This window comes from Carassius auratus, chromosome 3 (genome assembly GCF_003368295.1).
Source record: "Carassius auratus strain Wakin chromosome 3, ASM336829v1, whole genome shotgun sequence".
Classification (NCBI taxonomy): Eukaryota; Metazoa; Chordata; class Actinopteri; order Cypriniformes; family Cyprinidae; genus Carassius; species Carassius auratus.
Genome location: NC_039245.1, coordinates 1,449,105 through 1,466,604, shown reverse-complemented (window position 1 = coordinate 1,466,604; position 17,500 = coordinate 1,449,105). Strand labels below are relative to the sequence as shown.

The 17,500-nt window shown below is 36.0% G+C and overlaps 2 protein-coding genes across 2 annotated transcripts in view; one reads left to right on the top strand and one right to left on the bottom strand.

Moving 5' to 3' along the window:
• Nucleotides 1-8,775, top strand: part of LOC113042877 (protein FAM83F-like) — a 9,217-nt gene extending 442 nt beyond the window's left edge. Inside the window, exons 1-5 of the mRNA XM_026201878.1 lie at nt 1-364; nt 3,585-3,752; nt 5,979-6,100; nt 6,213-7,093; nt 7,840-8,775. The exon at nt 1-364 is cut by the window's left edge and continues 442 nt beyond it. Of these exons, the coding sequence (XP_026057663.1) occupies nt 1-364; nt 3,585-3,752; nt 5,979-6,100; nt 6,213-7,093; nt 7,840-7,889 (1,585 nt within the window). The 3' untranslated portion in view covers nt 7,890-8,775. The remainder of the gene's footprint in view (nt 365-3,584; nt 3,753-5,978; nt 6,101-6,212; nt 7,094-7,839) is intronic.
• Nucleotides 8,776-11,642: 2,867 nt separating this feature from the next.
• The window catches only part of LOC113042861 (cytohesin-3-like), a 7,789-nt gene continuing 1,931 nt past the window's right edge, over nt 11,643-17,500 (bottom strand). Inside the window, exons 5-14 of the mRNA XM_026201852.1 lie at nt 16,877-16,943; nt 16,268-16,386; nt 16,096-16,176; nt 15,895-16,007; nt 15,445-15,593; nt 14,899-15,010; nt 13,901-13,977; nt 13,699-13,770; nt 13,227-13,381; nt 11,643-12,411 (exon numbers count right to left, since the gene is read on the bottom strand). Of these exons, the coding sequence (XP_026057637.1) occupies nt 12,327-12,411; nt 13,227-13,381; nt 13,699-13,770; nt 13,901-13,977; nt 14,899-15,010; nt 15,445-15,593; nt 15,895-16,007; nt 16,096-16,176; nt 16,268-16,386; nt 16,877-16,943 (1,030 nt within the window). The 3' untranslated portion in view covers nt 11,643-12,326. The remainder of the gene's footprint in view (nt 12,412-13,226; nt 13,382-13,698; nt 13,771-13,900; nt 13,978-14,898; nt 15,011-15,444; nt 15,594-15,894; nt 16,008-16,095; nt 16,177-16,267; nt 16,387-16,876; nt 16,944-17,500) is intronic.

Genomic DNA, 17,500 nt, shown 5'->3' with positions numbered 1-17,500 from the left:
CGCGCTCGAGCAGCTCTTGAAGGACGGGGATGGCGCGTTCAAGATGCGCCTCAAAGAGGATAATATTAAAGACTTTCTCTCTGCAAGGGAAATCAAATGGATGCGGGACACCTTCCAGGAATATGACAGTGACTCGGACATCTGCAGCTCACGGTCGCCCCACGATACAAGTGAAGACTCAGGTGTTCACTCAACCTACTGGCCGACCATGTCAGATACGGAGATCCCTCCGCTAGACATCGGTTGGCCTAGCAACGGTCATTACAAAGGGGTAACTCGGGTGTCGGTTTACACCCACCCATCCAAAAACAACAGTCCGCATATTAAAGAGGTGGTCCGCAGACTCATTCAAGAATCCACGAAGGTAAGCGACCATAGCCGTCTACCAACTATTCCTACTACCATTTTTTTTTCTTTTTTTTACTAGTAGAGCTAAGTATTCCAATAATAGCCTAATTAGGAGATTAATTAAAATTCCACTAATAACTATTTATTAGTAATCAGTAGACTACTTAGTGACCTGTATCTGTTCAATTAGTAATCATACATATGCATTATAATAGTACAGTAGTATCTAATAGTACAGAAGTAACTATCCTATTGTTACTGGTTACTATTTGCACTGTTTTGTTTTGCAAGGCTTAAAAAAAATACAATATTTTTAACTTGTGTGTTGCTTGTAGCTATTCAAATAGCTGTAGCTAGTAACTATTCTTCAGATATAAGTACTTAGTTACTAGTCAAGTCACCTTTATTTATAGTGCTTTATACAATACAGATTGTCAGGAAAATAATTTGTCAATAATGCAAGAGGACAATAATAAACAGTCAATTTTTCAGTTAAGCTCAGTTCATTGATGATTCAGTGATGTCCTCATCCAGTTCAACACTTCTTCAATAGTGTCTGTAGTTAGTTAACTAGTCCATTTCCAAGAGATTTTCATTATATAGTTTTCCTGGTAGTAATTGAATAGTCAATAGTACGTGTTTATTACACCAAGTTGTGTATTCCCATTGTTTCTACTCAAATGTACCACCATTCATTAAACAGACAGAAAAAGTCAGTGAAGTAACTAGTGAGATATGAAATGTTACTGCTGGGATAAATACTATAAGTCTGTGTCTCAAACATGGGTACTTTTATCCAATAAAAATGTATGTGTACTGAATTGGATACTAGTATCTTTTGGAAGAGTTACTAGAAGTTACAGAAGCCTTAATCGTAAAACTGGTTACTAGTTGGAAGTGAATAGTTGATATTTGAACCATAGATCCTCACTTTGAAATCAAATAGTGAAATAAAAAAAAATAGATATACTGTACTAGTCACTAATGGAGTACAGGATAAATACTAACAAATAAAGTAGTAACCAAAATAGTTCATTTTAAGGAAATAAGTTATGTGTCCTGGCTTATGCGAAGTCATATCTAAGATGTTTTATAGATTTATTGGTTTTAATTGTATGATTCGCATGATTTGACTTACAGCTTCACTGTAAGTTTATACGGGGCTGTCATTATGACATACTCTGAAGTTAATTGTCAGTCATGTGATCGTGTTCCTTTCACTGAGCATAAGATCATCTTTTAATAAAATAATGAACATTTAACTCTGACCTGACTGTTTTAAAACAACTAAAGTTGTGGGAATACGGAAGAAGGAACAATCAGATAAAGTTAAGTACAAATCTTAAGAATTAAGTTCAGCAGCTGTTGTTTGCTGAAGAAGGCACATTTCTTCAGAAACTGCTGAGGCCTGGCCCCCTGGGGCTGTGGGTATTTCACTGGAGTGCCGTTTAATTGCGTAATAGCTCTGAGATCTTATTTGGAAATCACCTTGAATAAACATTGGCCTTTAGTCCTACAAATCAATATGAAACAAAAACCTTTAAATGAAATCTAAAAAGTATACATACTGTATGTTGCAAAACTGAGAATTAGCAAATATATTCATTTAATTTGATGTAAACAAATGTTGATGTAATTATTCAATCTAATGATGGAATTGTTATTAGAATAATAAGTAACTATTGAAAAGAAAATCTTCTCAGAAAGACCAGTTTCCCCCAAAAAAACAGAGGAGAGAGATCAGGTAGTATGTATAGAAATATCTCTAAGCTTTTGAGCAGTATGATGAGTTTCAGTCATAAGAGTGAAGTAATAATCATTCAGGAAATCACCCTCGTGTAGCCTTGAGTGCCTTGTCAATCACACTGCCAGAGGCCTCAAGTCAAAAGTCATTTACACACACACTGTGTTCTGTTTCCTCTCATACATCATCAATCTGTCATACATCCCGAGATAATGCTTAGATCCTTATGATTTTTGGACCTGATTTTAATAAGCCATCTCTGTTGGTAGCAGTAAAATGAATACAGTATGAAATATAGCTGGTTAATTTTATTGTAGATACTTTATTGTTGGTGGGTTGCAATGAAACGTATTCAAATGCACTTTTCAAACCGAGTTAATGATATTCTGACAGGTGCTGCCCTTGTTTTGTTTTCTAGTTACACTTTTTATACAGTTTTTTGTAACTAAACTGTGCTAAATTGTTACTTTACTATTCATCTATAAGAAAAACAGAAGAATCGCACTGTATACGGTTCACATTCTGGGTACATTTATCGAGTTACTGTCCAGTAATCTTTAACTGGGTGATATTTAGATCTGCTTTAAAAAGTTCACAGCCGATTGCTGACTAGAGTTTCATTTTAGTTTCAGGAAATCAGCTGTCAATGTTAACCTTAGACTGTGTCCACAGGACATGGTATTTACACATTATTCAGGTCGATCCTGACGCTCTCAGAAGACATATTTCTGAAGTCATGTGAAGTCATGTGAAGCAGACGCTGTCCTCTTGAGAAACCGATAGAAACATGCTTGACTGAAAATGTTAAAAATAACATTTCCTTGTACTGTAATTTGCGCAAGAAGCTTACAACTGTTATTAGTTCCGTGTCTGAAGAATAGTTTATGATCTATATAACATGTCATTTTCATATGTTTTTGGTTTCAGCAGCAGAACTGAATCTGTGTTATCAAAAGTGAGTCAACCGACACTCCTGTCCGGCTGTTATCTGTGTTTTCTCTTTAATGCAAATTGTTTCGTTCTTATTTACATACATTTGCTCTGCAAGTCAGTGAGGATGAAGAAGGGACTGAGGCCTAACCTTAAAACATTTAGAGCTTTAAATAGGCTTTGAATTGACTCAATAAATTTAAACTTGTTTTTCCAAGTCATGATGAGTTTGCTGACCTAGTTTGCATTTTATTTGTTAAAACACTGCAGTGTGTGGTTTATATATAACACATGTGTCCTTTGACCCAGATTGACTGCTTTTTTCATAAATAGCTTGTAATTCATTTTGTGTTTGAACTGGAGAGTGTCTGCTCGGCGTTATCCCTCCATCTGTACGAGATTTCACATGTTCATTCAAACAAATTTTTAAACAGATTGTCTGCAGAAAGAGTCTTCATCAGAAATGCCCAATGTGGCTTGTACTTGCCTCAAAGCAGATGCAATGATAAACTAATTTTATAAGCTAAGCTCTAACCACTGTCTGGTTTCACTTGGTTTTCAGTTGGTTGCAGTGGTCATGGACCTGTTGACGGACCTGCTGATCCTGCAGGATCTGTTAGACGCTGCGAGTAAGAGAGGGGTGGCTGTGTATCTGCTGCTGGAGGAGAACGGCTTGCCGCACTTCCTGGACATGAGCAGCAGACTGCAGATTTCTGCACAGCACCTGAGGGTGAGGGATAACAATTGAAGCTGTCTCTGCATTAAACAAAAATGAAGCCAATTTTAGGGCGATTATTTTGTGGCATTACGTTTGATAGTTGAGCACAAATTATTAATAAAATTAAACACACACACACACACAAATCTTCTATTCTTACTACCATAATAAAAAATAAATCTAATTTCCATAATAAAATTATTATCATAATTTTTTATATATATTTATGCATCATGGTAGTATTTGTTGTACTGATTTTAATTTATGATTTTAATGCAAACAAATACTTAAAATGTCTGTATCTTAGCAAAAATAATCGTAATATTCTAAAATAATGTGAATAGTAAAAGTAAAACATTTGGATGCATTGTGACAATGCACATTGGAGGTCAAAAATGTACATTTGCCCATAAATAATATCACAATACAAAATATTTTGGTAAAAATTACTTCATTTTGATTTCAATTGAAACTGAAATGTAATTTTAATGTTGTAGATAATGTACCACTCTGAATCTGACGTCAGGATCATATTTTGCACCAAATTCCAAAATAATCAAATTCTATATTTAAAGGTCTTTAAATGTTTTATTTTATTATATAATCTTATTTATTTAACACATTTAAGAGGTGCAATTTTATTATTATTTTTAATGATAAAATAAACTTGACTGTTAAGTCCATGGAGTTTAAAGATAAACATTTGAAATCTTAACAAGACTATTAAAACTTTTAACTTTTACAGTATAAAAAACGGTGTCTGTTCTTCAACCCCATTCGATTTTTATTTCTTAACATTAGCCATCAGTAAACCTACATGATCCCTGTTGCTCTTTTATTTGGTCACACAATGCCAGTTAGAGTGAAGACACGTGTTAGCAAAACATCATAATGTGTGTATGTTAGCAATATTCAGAGTGTCAGACGTGCCCTATCAGGCTTTGCTGGTAAAGTTGTCAAACGTTGAACACGTGACTCACCATATCTCACCCAGACGCACGTTAACAGATTGTCAGCTGACCTTTAAAGGATCTGTGTCAACTTGAAACTCAGGAAGATTCTGGAGCTGTTGCCACAGGGTTCAACAGACTTCCTGATCCGCTGTGCACACACACAACAGCGCTGTGGAATGAAACTCAGCTCTTTCTGCAAGACTGTCCCTAATACTGCCAACAAACCTTATCCATGTGGATTGTTTTAGATGGGACACTAGGGCTTTTCATCTGACGCTTTACACTGAGCAATAGAGTTGGATAATTCAGCATTGTTATTTCCTGAAAGAGGATCTGCAGATTTGAACAGAACTAAGAAAAAGGCAACTTGATCTCATTTAGGAGAGTTGTGGAGTGCTCTCATCTCTCACGCTTCTGCTTTTTCCTCATCCATGCCAGCCTTGTACTTAAAGTCCTTTTGTCGCTACAGTATTCCTTTCGTTCAAGTCCTCAGTGTGCAAATGAAACCGCTACACCTCTGTGTGCAAGGATTTCGTTTTATTAACCTGTCGTTACCGACTTCACCTCGGATATTTGCCCATGTCAGGTGTGTTGCTCCGATGCCTCATTCCTCATTTCCTTATACCAAGGGTCCGCTCACACCAACAGTAACTATAAAGATAACAGTATCTATATCAGCCACAACAACAGATGATAACATTGCATTTATTATAAGCACGGTAGTTTTGTTTTCTGCTGCTTTTAATGTGCAAGCTCTTTAAAGTCAGGTGGATTCTGACTGGCTGTCAATGTTTTAGCGTTCATCAGCTGGAAAAAGTTCATCTGAATGTTATTGTTACAGCTGACTTTTGGACGCTAGAACAATGATTAAAACATCAGTCAAAGATATAGTTATGATCATTATTACCTTTTAACAACCTTTTTTCATCCAATGAGATCTTGGATAAAAGTCAAAGCATACTTTTGCTGTAAGTCAGACAGTATAATATTGATCTTAGCTAAGACTTTGGTCACGAATGACTGGGTGTTTTAACGGCTTCGTGTCTATCCTGACATCCACATTTACACACATAATTGAAATTCTACACAAAGCAAGCTCTTGTGCTAATGTTGGCAATATATTTCCATTAAAAACTCTGGAGTCCGTTGTGGCTGGATAAAACGGATCTTTCTTTATTCTTTTAGAGCAATCCTCTGATAACTGAACATGATGTTATTGAACACAGTTGTGTGAGACCAGAAATGATGCAGTGTAGGCATATTTTCTCTCTTTCTGCTCTTTCAGAACCTGCGTGTGCGAACCGTGAGGGGCTCAGGCATGCCACTGTCCTTTGGTCGTCTGCCAGGATCACTGTGCTCAAAGTACATGTTGGTTGATGGCGAGAAAGTGATGTTTGGATCATACAGGTTCGTATATACAGTAGAGCAAACACTACGTCTTGCAGTTTTGTCTACCATTGTTGTACATTTGTTCACTCTTTTTGTCATTCCATTTTCTGTATCATTCCCATCTTTATAGTTTTACGTGGAGTTCCTCTAGGATGAACCGCAACACAATCACGGTGATGTCAGGACAAGTTGTTGACTTCTTCGACAATGACTTCAGAGAGCTGTACGCTGTGTCTGATACGGTGGACCTGTATCGTGAGTTTCACATCTGTAAGCCGGCCCTGTCAGTTCCTGTGCTGAAAACGCCAGCGGAACCCAACAAACTCACAGTTCCTGTATCCATGTCACGCTTCCAGATCTCTGTAGAGGACTCCAAAGAGGCCAACCTAAAGGTGCCTGCACATAAATACCATAATCCCAAGTACTCTTTAGTCGTTGGAAACAGTCTAGGTGTGACTGGCTCCCTGCAGGATCTTACTAAGCTGAGAGACTATGTTGACCATGCCCCTGTGAATAACATGGAAAAATTAATCTACACAAATGGGGATCATGTACGTCCACAGTCCCCTACATCCCCGGATGGGACAGAGGATAATAAGGGCGATGGGAAGAAGCTTTTGCAGTTTGGTTCTAAAAAGCAGCGCTCTTCCTTTCGGCATTTCTTGAAAGGCAGAGCAAACAACCAGAGTCCAGACCCTCTCTCTAAAACAACCCATCAAAGCACAAAACAACCCATCACGGGTGCAAAACAGATCAGTCATACAGATGTTAAGGTTACCAGCAACTCCAAGGAAGCATCTTGGTTGGCCAATCATGTTAATGAGCAAGAAGACACATCCAAACACGTTACTCCCGCTCCTCGCAAGATCTCAGAGACTGACAGCACTGGTGAAGTTGAAGACACATTTGAGTTCATAGAGAATCCACCACAGGTGAAGTTTAAACTCAAGAAGAACAAAATGGGTCCCAGGAGTGTTTCTCTTCAGACTATTGCCACAGATGGCGAGGACGGTGTGTATCCTGACTATACTCATGTACAGCATTTTCAAGAAGTGTGATGTTTTGAATTTAAGGGCTGCATATTTTGGAGAAGAAAAAAAATTGTGTGCTGGTTTTTGGATCAAAATTGCGATTGCAATTTAAAATATGATTTAAAAACATTGTAGGATTGTTTGTTTGTAGGGCTACACAATTTGGCCAAGATTGTGTGATAATACATCAACATTGATCATTTATAATAGCAATAACAATCATTTATTGCCATTTATCTATTATTACTATTATATATATATATATATATATATATATATATATATATATATATATATATATATATATATATATATATATATATATATATATATATATTACTCTTGTAGTATTATTTGAGAAAAAGTATTTGAGAAATAATATATAAAATATTACATTTTATTACATTACTATAATATAATTAAACTATAAAATCACAAAACTAATATCTACTAAATATTATAATTTCATTTTTCAACATTTTTCCATAAAAGTATGAGAAGATGATGTTGTGTTCCCTAATGAATATTAAAGTGCTCAATTGAGGCGACACTGAGATGCAGCAAAAGTATAAGAACGCAGTGCCACGCTTCACTCTGAAGCATGCATCTATTTAATTATTTCAGTTGCAGCCTTTATGATTTAACGCATATCAGTTCTATTTAGATTATTCATACAGCCATAATTAAATATTTAAGATTTGTTTGACATCTTTTGTTTCTTTTCAGGCCTGAAAGGGCGGAGGCGGAACCAGAAGAAGGCCTGTATTCAGTCCTGAGGCATTTCTGCTAGAGGAATCAACAAGAACATGTGCTTATAGATCAGGACTTTGGATACTAGGACAGGTTTCAATGAGAATATTAACTTTATAAACTGTTAAATTTTTTTGTTTAGACAAGATGTAGATAATGATTCTCCCTAAAATAATATTGATTCAGCTGTCAGCTGAAAAACTAAGTATTAGTGCTGTGTTTAAATGGAAGTGCTGCTGACACTGCGAGGAGCTGGTGTCAGAAAAAAAAAAGACTGAACTAAAGTGAGCATACAATGATCATGTGACCTCCTGCCAGTTACAGAGCTCATAGGAGGACTGCTGAGATCAACTGTATGAATATAAGACTCTGAAAATGTAGCATGTTACACATATTTCCTCTTTAGCAGATCTCTGCCCTGCATATTTACCCAGTCCTAATCAGTTGCACTCACCCAATCCTCAAGTCTGTGGGAAAAGCTCCACAGCAAAGCTGACCGATTACAAATAAAAACATGAGTGATCGGTTACCATTAAAGGTGCAGTCTCTTTTACCATGGCTCAGCAAAATTTTCCAGATGAAATTCAGCCATTTCAATAGGAATCTGTAAGATTGGGAGTTTTGCTTTAGGGTGAAAAGGTTCCCCATGCAGGTTTAATTAGTTCACCTGAAATCGCTGCATTGGTGTTTGAAAGTGAATTAGAAACTTTTTTGCCCTTGAGATTTTGCTGAAATGTTGTTACTGTGATGTCATCTTCATTATATCAGTTTGTACAAAATATAAATAAAAATACAGTCCAGCAATCTAAAACTTGTGGCTTTATGTTTGCATGGAATGATTTGTACACTTTTATTATGTTATCAATATAAATTTCTGTACTGTTCCTCTAAGAATTCACACACAACACATTCTTGACATTAAAGATTCAAAAAGAACACAGTGGAATGTTTAAGAACGTCATGATAAGGTTTTTTTTTTTTTTTTTTTTGAATAAAAAAAGCAGACATCTGTTTTGCATGTTTAATTTTTTCGGAAATTAAGCACTTTGGTTAACCATGGTTGTTTTTAAATGTGTTATATTAATCAAATGTAACTGAACTGAACTGAACAAAAAACAATTACAACGCAGCACAGTAGAAGGCAAAGAAATGTGTTCTATGTGAAACGATAGATGTTATGCAAGGTTTGTTTTTTTGTTTTTTTATCAATAAATAAATATATGAAGTTCGTATGCTTAGAAAATGACAACTATTGAAAAACTAGTACCATATCTAATTTTTTTGATTAATGCAGCAACTTCTTAGGCACTAGAACATGAAATATAGAAAATATATCTGCTAGTTAAGGTACTGAACATTTGTGAGTATACTGCTGGCATTTTTCCCCCAAATAAAATTTTGGGTTAGTCCTTTGAAAAATGATGAACACTTAGTTTAGAGTATTTTTAAAAAAATATTCTTGTAAATTGGGCCACCTTTTGACAGTCATCTCAGTGTTGCCCAAGTTACATAAATTCTATCTTAAGTGGCACAGGTTACCTTAATTCACCCTGCTGTTAGGGGATTATTATATAATATTATGTTATATTATTATTCTATTCCGTTCAAAAGACCGGTCAGACTACTGAAAACACTACTGACATTATCTGAACACCTCTCAGGTGATTCATGGACAGACTGAATGTTCAGTTTATACAGGTGCATCTCAATGAATTAGAATGTGATGGAAAATTTCATTTATTTCAGTAATTCAACTCAAATTGTGAAACTCGTGTATTGAATCAATCATGAGGAAGACTGCTGATCTGACAGTTGTCCAGAAGACAATCATTGACCCCCTTCACATGGTGGGTAAGCTACATACATTCATTGACAGAGAAAGTGGCTGTTCACAGAGTGCTGTATCCAAGGATGTTAACAGAAAGTTGAGTGGAAGGAAAAAGTGTGGAAGAAAAAGATGCACAAAAGCAGAGAGAACCGCAGCCTTATGAGGATTGTCTAGCAAAATCGATTCAAAAATTTGAGTGGACTTCACAAGGAATGGACTGAGGCTGAGGTTAAGGCATTCAGATGTGTCAAGGAATTTGGCTACAGTTGTTGTATTCCTCTTGTTAAGCCACTCCTGAACCACAGACAACATCAGGGGTGTCTTACCTGGGCTAAGGCAAAGAAAAACTGGACTGTTGCCCAGTGGTCCACCTTTTCAGATGAGAGCAAGTTTTGTATTTCATTTGGAAATCAAGGCCTTAGAGTCAGGAGGAAGGGTGAAGAAGTTCATAGCCCAAGTTGCTTGAAGTCCAGTGTTAAGTTTCCACAATCTGTGATGATTTGGGGTGCAATATCATCTGCCGGTGTTGGTCCATTGTGTTTTTTGAAAACCAAAGTCACTGCACCATTTACCAATAAATTTTGGAGCACTTCATGCTTCCTTCTGCAGACCAGCTCTTTGAAGATGCTGATTTTATTTTCTAGCAGGATTTGGCACCTGCCCACACTGCCAAAAGCACCAAAAGTTGGTTAAATTACCATGGTGTTGTTGTGCTTGACTGGCCAGCAAACTCACCAGACCTGAACCCCACAGAGAATTAAAAAAAAAATTACCTGGGCTTCCATACCACCTCAGCAGTGCCACAAACTGATCACCTCCATGCCACGCCAAATTGAGGCCATAATTAAAGCAAAGTGAGCACCTACCAAGTATTGAGTACATGTAGAGTAAATGAACATACTTTCCAGAAGGCCAACAATTCACAATTTTTTTCTAGGTCTTATGAAATATTCTAATTTGTTGAGATTTGTTGTGAATTAGTTTTTTTTTTTTTTTTTTTTACATGTGAACCAAAATCATCACAATGAAAATAATTAAGTACTTAAACTACTTCAGTCTGTGTGCATTAAATGTAATACACAAGTTTCACAATTTTAGTTGAATTACAGAAATTAACTTTTCCATGACATTCTAATTTATTGAGATGTACCTGTACAATGGTTTGTATTTACTGTTGAATTGTAGCCATTCAAGACAATATAAAACAGCCGAAACTAAGCTGTTCTTAAGGTGACATCCACAGTACCTGACCATGCTGACATCATCAGCAATGCGTCACCAGATCTCTTAGGCTAACATGGGTGTGACATTTGCCTACCCTTGTTTGTTAAGAGTATTACAATGTGTTGCTAAAGCATGTATGTTAAACCAGTGACCTACATGACCTTGAGCCAGACACTTAAGTCTAATTGATCACCAAATAGTGCACAACTGCAGAGTTTGCACTCGATGTAAATACAGTTCTTTTGACATTTTAGAAGAGGGAGTTTTCAGTCTTGCAAGAGAAATGACAGAAAGAGTTGAAGAGATGGTGAGCACATTGGCAGAGATAAAGGAAATGATACACAGGAAGAAGGGAGTGTGCTTTTGTAGACCACAAGTGCAGTACAGATGTTGCAAAGGAAGCAACTGTAAAGTCCTTCAGAGTTCAAATGTCTTTTTTTTTTTTTCAATAGACTAGAGCATAATTTCAAATGTTTTTGAAACAGTCAGGCTTGAAAAACTCATCCAAATATAGCGTATTCAAGTAAACTATGGATACTTTCTTCCATTTAAATAATGGGAGAAAGGGTATAATAGGGCTAAAATATCACAATTCCACCTTGTATAATTGATATTATAGTCAATCTTCATAATCCCTGCAGTTTATGTACACTCACATACATTTGTACATGGTGGACTTTATTTAGCTTGACCATCGGTGCCCTCTGCTGGGAAAATGTGCCCATTACTTGGTGAAAACGAGGCTGAAGAACATATATATTTTAATAACATGGTCGGGACATATCTGAAATGACATTTGCTTAATATCAAATAATGGTACATTCATTAAATAAGTAATTTATTATGTACACAACATGGACAGCTTCATCCTGATAAATCTTAATGCTAACTGGCATCACAATATTTACAAGATATACATATTAATTAGATTCTTACAAATCCTACAGTTCCAAAAATGACAAATGTGTGTTAGTCAAATGGAAAGATACAAAAAGAAAAAAATGCTTTGAAATGTAGCTTAGTTGAAATGTTTTTCATTGAAAATAAAATGGAACTCTCACTTAAACAGGAGCAGAAAAATCCTACAGTTACCAAGAACACAATACAAACTGTTTCATGTTTAGATATACAGATAAAATCTTTGCCAGGCTTTTTACTGCAACATTTCTCGTAAGCGTCAAATAAATAGGAAAATCTTTTTCTACAGAAAGCCGGACCACAACACCCGCGTGTAAGCGAACGCTGAGGCTGCACACACAGCAGCGGTGACCTCCGAGTGGTGAGAGGGAGGGCTGAGAACCTCATTCATCATTTCCAGCTCATTCAGTCCACTGTAACCCTCAACGTCCCTATCGGCTTCTGTTGGTACTTCAGTCTGTGTGCAACAGTTTAGAAAGATCATTGCTCAGCTTCAGTCATGTTGTTCAGTGTGGCTGATGATCTTCTTCTTGCGTGCAGATGCCAGGTCATAGAAAGGGTCTTTTGTGATACAAGCTCTAAGAACAAAAGAGGAAACGGTTAGACTCCGATGCCCAGTTTTTTATTCTCAGTTCCCTTGTCAATACTAACATATATACTGTAGAATTGTAATTGTATTGTTTGACTAAATGTGTGCACATTTCTGACATACTTGACATCCTCTTTCACATGACCTACGAAAACACATGGCTAAACTCATGAAAAGTCAATTGTTACATCTTAGCGTCTGCATCATATTTGTCTGTAATATATTCTTGATTTTTTTTCTTTTCTTGATTTTTTTCTTTTTTTAATCGTCATGTTGTGTTCTGGTCATTTTGAGAGAATTCAAAAGGACCCAGAGAGGATTCTTATTCCTACAAATAAATACAAGTTAATTAGACTAAATTTGACTACAAATTAAAATTAGACTAAAACTTACTGACTTTGATCACACATGATATAACAACTTCCCAATATTTTTTTGAGATTCTTTCAGATCAATCAAGTCTACAAACTATCACTTCCTAAAGTGATAATAGTACTAGTCATAATATAGCATAATGAGAGATTTACAAGCAATTTCTAAAAGAATGGTCATTTTTTACACCAAAATTAGGTAAAAAGCACAGAACAAGTTTTAGATCATTTATGTGTAAAGTGCTTTTAATTCACCACTGTGTATGAACTTTCAGTAATATCATTTTGTATTAATACTTTATTATCGATGTGGTTTGAATCTGTAAACACTGGATGTAATGTTTTTTGGGGGGTTCAAGCTAGAGTTGTGTGCCATTCAAATCAAGCCTGTTTATTTCTAATTTGTTGAGCTGAATGAAGTGCTGTCTAGTACCTGATGGCCTGGATCCAGTCAGCACGCTCCTCTTCAGAAGTAGCACTGAGTCTGTAGGAGTGATGTTTTCCCATCACAACTCTCCCGTCTGTTTCTGTTTTACATGCCTTTATCGTCTCTCCTTTACGATGAGGGCTGAACAACTCCAAACAGAACTAAACGAACACATTTTACAAGACAAAATGCATATGCTGTCATTTTTAAAAGGTTACGTTCCGCGGTTATAATACCATGTCATATCACAAACATTTAAATGTCACTCGGTATTACAAGATGCTGACTATGAAAGAAAAACAGAAATCAAGATCTGAGCAAGTCTAGAATGTGCTCGCAGAAGTACAGTTATTACTCAGAGCTGACTAAAAGAAGCGTAAAGCAGCAGGTGTAATAGAGTCTAGAGAAACACACTATCTATATGGATCTGTCATAACATATGAGGTGGAATGGAAAGAAAAAAACATTGGGAAAATACCTGTTTGTTTGTATCCTCCACTTCTCTAATACTTAAGTTCTCTAGCGGAATGATTCCTTTTGGTTCTTTGTCCTGGAGAGGGGAAAGATTGCCTTTGAATGATTTCATTTTTAATATTCTTGAAAACAGTTGGATAAACAGTCATTTTAAACGGGTTTGTTTTGTCTAAGCGAACTTGACATTTTTGTAAAGGTGTACTAACAGTGGTATATTGGAAATAGTAGAGACAGCTGTCAGTCAAAATGAACCACCTCCGCTTCCAGGTCTTTATTCTGCCACCTATGGATTAACCAGAATTATTAGTAACATTTAGAAAAACAAAGATGACAGAAAAGAACAGTCACATAACAATTAGTTCCAGTCCTCTAACCTGATTGCCTGAGCTGGACCAATCAAATTATACCAACAGAACTGATGTAAAATGCTTATTTAAAATGCATACTAAAGGCACGTTCACGCCAAAAACGAAAACCATAAAGACATGGTTTTATGAAAACCATTAAGATATGGTTATCGTCCACACCAGCGGACGATAACGTCTGTTTATTCCAAGCGCGCACTGCTCTGCTCCTTTAAATTCTCAAGCTCATTATAGCAGGGTTGATTCTGATTGGCTGTCAACTTTTTACCGTTCATCAACTGGGAAAAAAGTCGCTCTGAAAGTGATTCCAACGATAACATTTCTCTGAGCAACTATATTTAACGTTATTGCTGTTGTGTGGGCTCTGCTATTTTATAATTATTGAGAACGATTTTTAGAACTGTGTCTTTATGGTTGTCTTTTTAGTTAAGGTCTTTGGTGTGAACAGGCCTTGAGAGTAGTTTATAATAGCGATGAAGCTGCCACAAGCTTCACTCCGAGGTCATGAACAAATGTTTTTCATGTTAATAGAACGCTCGTTTAAAGTTATCTGGTCTCTAATAAAGTTCTTAAAAACATTATTTGTGCATCTGTCATGGAACTTTTTTTTTCCTGAAACATTTATAATGATACTAATCTTTTCAAAATTATAAAATGTATAACCAAAAAAATAAATAAATAAAACATTTTAAGAAAGATGTGAATATTTTCATGACTTAATGGAAATGCTAGAAAAAATTTTCCAAGAATACATGTTTGTAAGATGGGTACTGGTTCCTGTGCTATTATAAATACATACAACAATTAGTGAATATGAACAGTACACAAGTGAAACAAACCTTCTTTTAGAAGCCAGCCCTCTCGGTCAGGATTAAAGAAGGTGTGAGTCAGATCATTGCCGTCATCTTCTGGGATCTTAAAGGGTTCGTTCTTAATGCTCTCATAAAGTTTCTACAGGATGTTTCAATAAAGAGAAATATATTGTATAAGACAAAACTGATTGGGGAAAAAATGCTATAAAATAACTAAAAATAAAAATATAATTATGTTTTCTTTGGATATGTTCATGACTGTTCAAAATGTATTTTATCCCTGTATGACGAAGCTGAATTTTAAGCAGTCATTACTCCAGTCTTCAGTGTCTTAAGATTCTTCTTAAATCATTCTAATATGCTGATATGCTGCTCAAGTAACATTTCTTGTTATTATTGATGTCAAAATAAGTTGTGCTGCTTAATATTTTTATGTAAACCTTGCTGAATAAAAGCATTCAAACTCAAACTATGAACAACAATGTATATGAATGAAAAAAACTTTCATATCATCACATATACTCTAGATGTGAGTGTTTGGTCTGGTAAACTTGCGTTGAAAACCTCTCTCACCTCGAGTAGTTCATCAGGAAGATCTTCTCCATGGTTGATTCCTCTGTTCATGCTGATGAAACGTTCTAGTGTAGTCTTGTCTTTCACATTGGGGTTGTGCAAGCTTGTGTTGAGCATGATGATAGCGAAAGAAAGGATGTAACAGGTGTCTGCAACACACACATTCACACGTTTCCTAGATGTAAGTAATCTATAACAATGGTTCTCAATTAGATTTACTTCAGGAACTATATATTAATGCCTTTAAAGTCAAACACTGAAATGTAGTAATATTTGCAAGAATTACAAAAAGGCCCCACAACATTTTAGGCCCAAAAATTATTAACAAGACATTGGCTGGATAGGGAAAAATAACCAATTTGGTTTCTAAAATGTCTCTTGAATTTGGATGTTTTCTTTCTTTTGGCAGTCAAATACAAATCCTGTCTTCCAAATATAATGGCAATCTACCTGTGGACTGAAAAACCCCAGCGTTACAGGTGCAGTAGCGCAAAGCAAAGGCCTCCATCATGCGGTCGATCTTCTGAGCCTCACCAGGTAGACGGAAACTCCACAGGAACTGCCTGTGTTCCCCCAAGATTGGTTATTATCTGAATATGTATATGGGATGATGTATGGGAGTGAAACAGGAAGAAGAGACTCTCTATTCACCTCAAAGCCTGAACCAGATTAAGATTTGAGAACTCATGAAGGTGAACAAAAGCCTGCAGGGTCTGAAGGTGGATCTCCTCCCTATGGATAAAAAAAATAATAATCTTTTTTTATTCTATATCAAAGCCGAAAGCAGTATGCGCCACAAACATCCTCATCCTCATCATCATACCTTTCTCCTAAAAAGTTGCCAATAGCCGTTTTGTTGAGGCCTTCCTCTTTATAGAGGAACTCGGCCACAGCCTCTGGTTTCCACTCCAAAAGCTCATTATCCACAAGGTACTGAATACCCTGGAAATAAATGCGCACAATTACTCAATGAAATAACCACAGACCATTGGCAATACTATAAGCAAAAATGAATTAACAAACAGGATATAAGATACAGATCATGACGCATGATTTGCTGTTGGTTTATCAGCTACATCAATTGCCATTTTTATCAGTGAAATGCGCAAACATTATCTTTTATATACAGGTTTCATATCAGTCATGGGGAGGTATTTTTTTTTTTGAGAAATTATAAAAACTGGACTAGTAAAGCAGTTACTACAGTTTTTTTACTGACCATTTATAACGAGCTACTCGGAAAATGCAGTGCAGCTTCTGCTTACTTGTTCTACAGAAAGCACAGGATGTGGTTCTATCTTTCTCTGTCTCCTTCCACCCCCTCTTCCTCTAACCTAGTTTAGCTGAATCTCCTTGAATAGCTGTGAAGCTGTTGCCCAACATGCATTACGTTGTTATGTTGCATGCAACTCAAATGATTCAAGGTTCATACCTTTTTTGGGTCCATGTTAAACTTCTTTTTTCCACACTGGATTCTCTTGTTCTTCATAACATTTTTACTACAGGAAAAGTAAAAAATATGACATTATTATGGGAATGAAATGTTTCATAAAACATTTCCAACATGCCATGACAATATAGTGTTGATTCAGCTAAATCATGATGTGACCTCATTATTTTCTGTGGCTAGCATGTCCACATACCAAATTAGCGATGTCACATCTAGAGCTGAAGCTCTTCTCGTAAAAACTGATACCAAGAAACAGGAAACAGATACAAGCCCATGCTTAAAGGTGCAAATAAACCTGTGAATGTGAACCGTGCATTTGCGGCAGAATTCTGTTCAAGGAAGATACTGCAGCTTCTAATGCACATGAAAGTATTATGTATGTACACACAGGCATGTAATGTTAAATAAAATACTACATTAAATTAGCACCTTTTTCTGACTAGTGACTATGGAATGCACATTAAGTTTGAAATCCTAATCTACTGTTACATGCTTGGCTCTGGGAATTCACATTTTGTGTTCGGTTTTGCTGAAACATGGATTCAGATTGCTATGAGAAAGAGGTTATTTTATTTTATTAGACATACTAACCTTAATCTAAACACC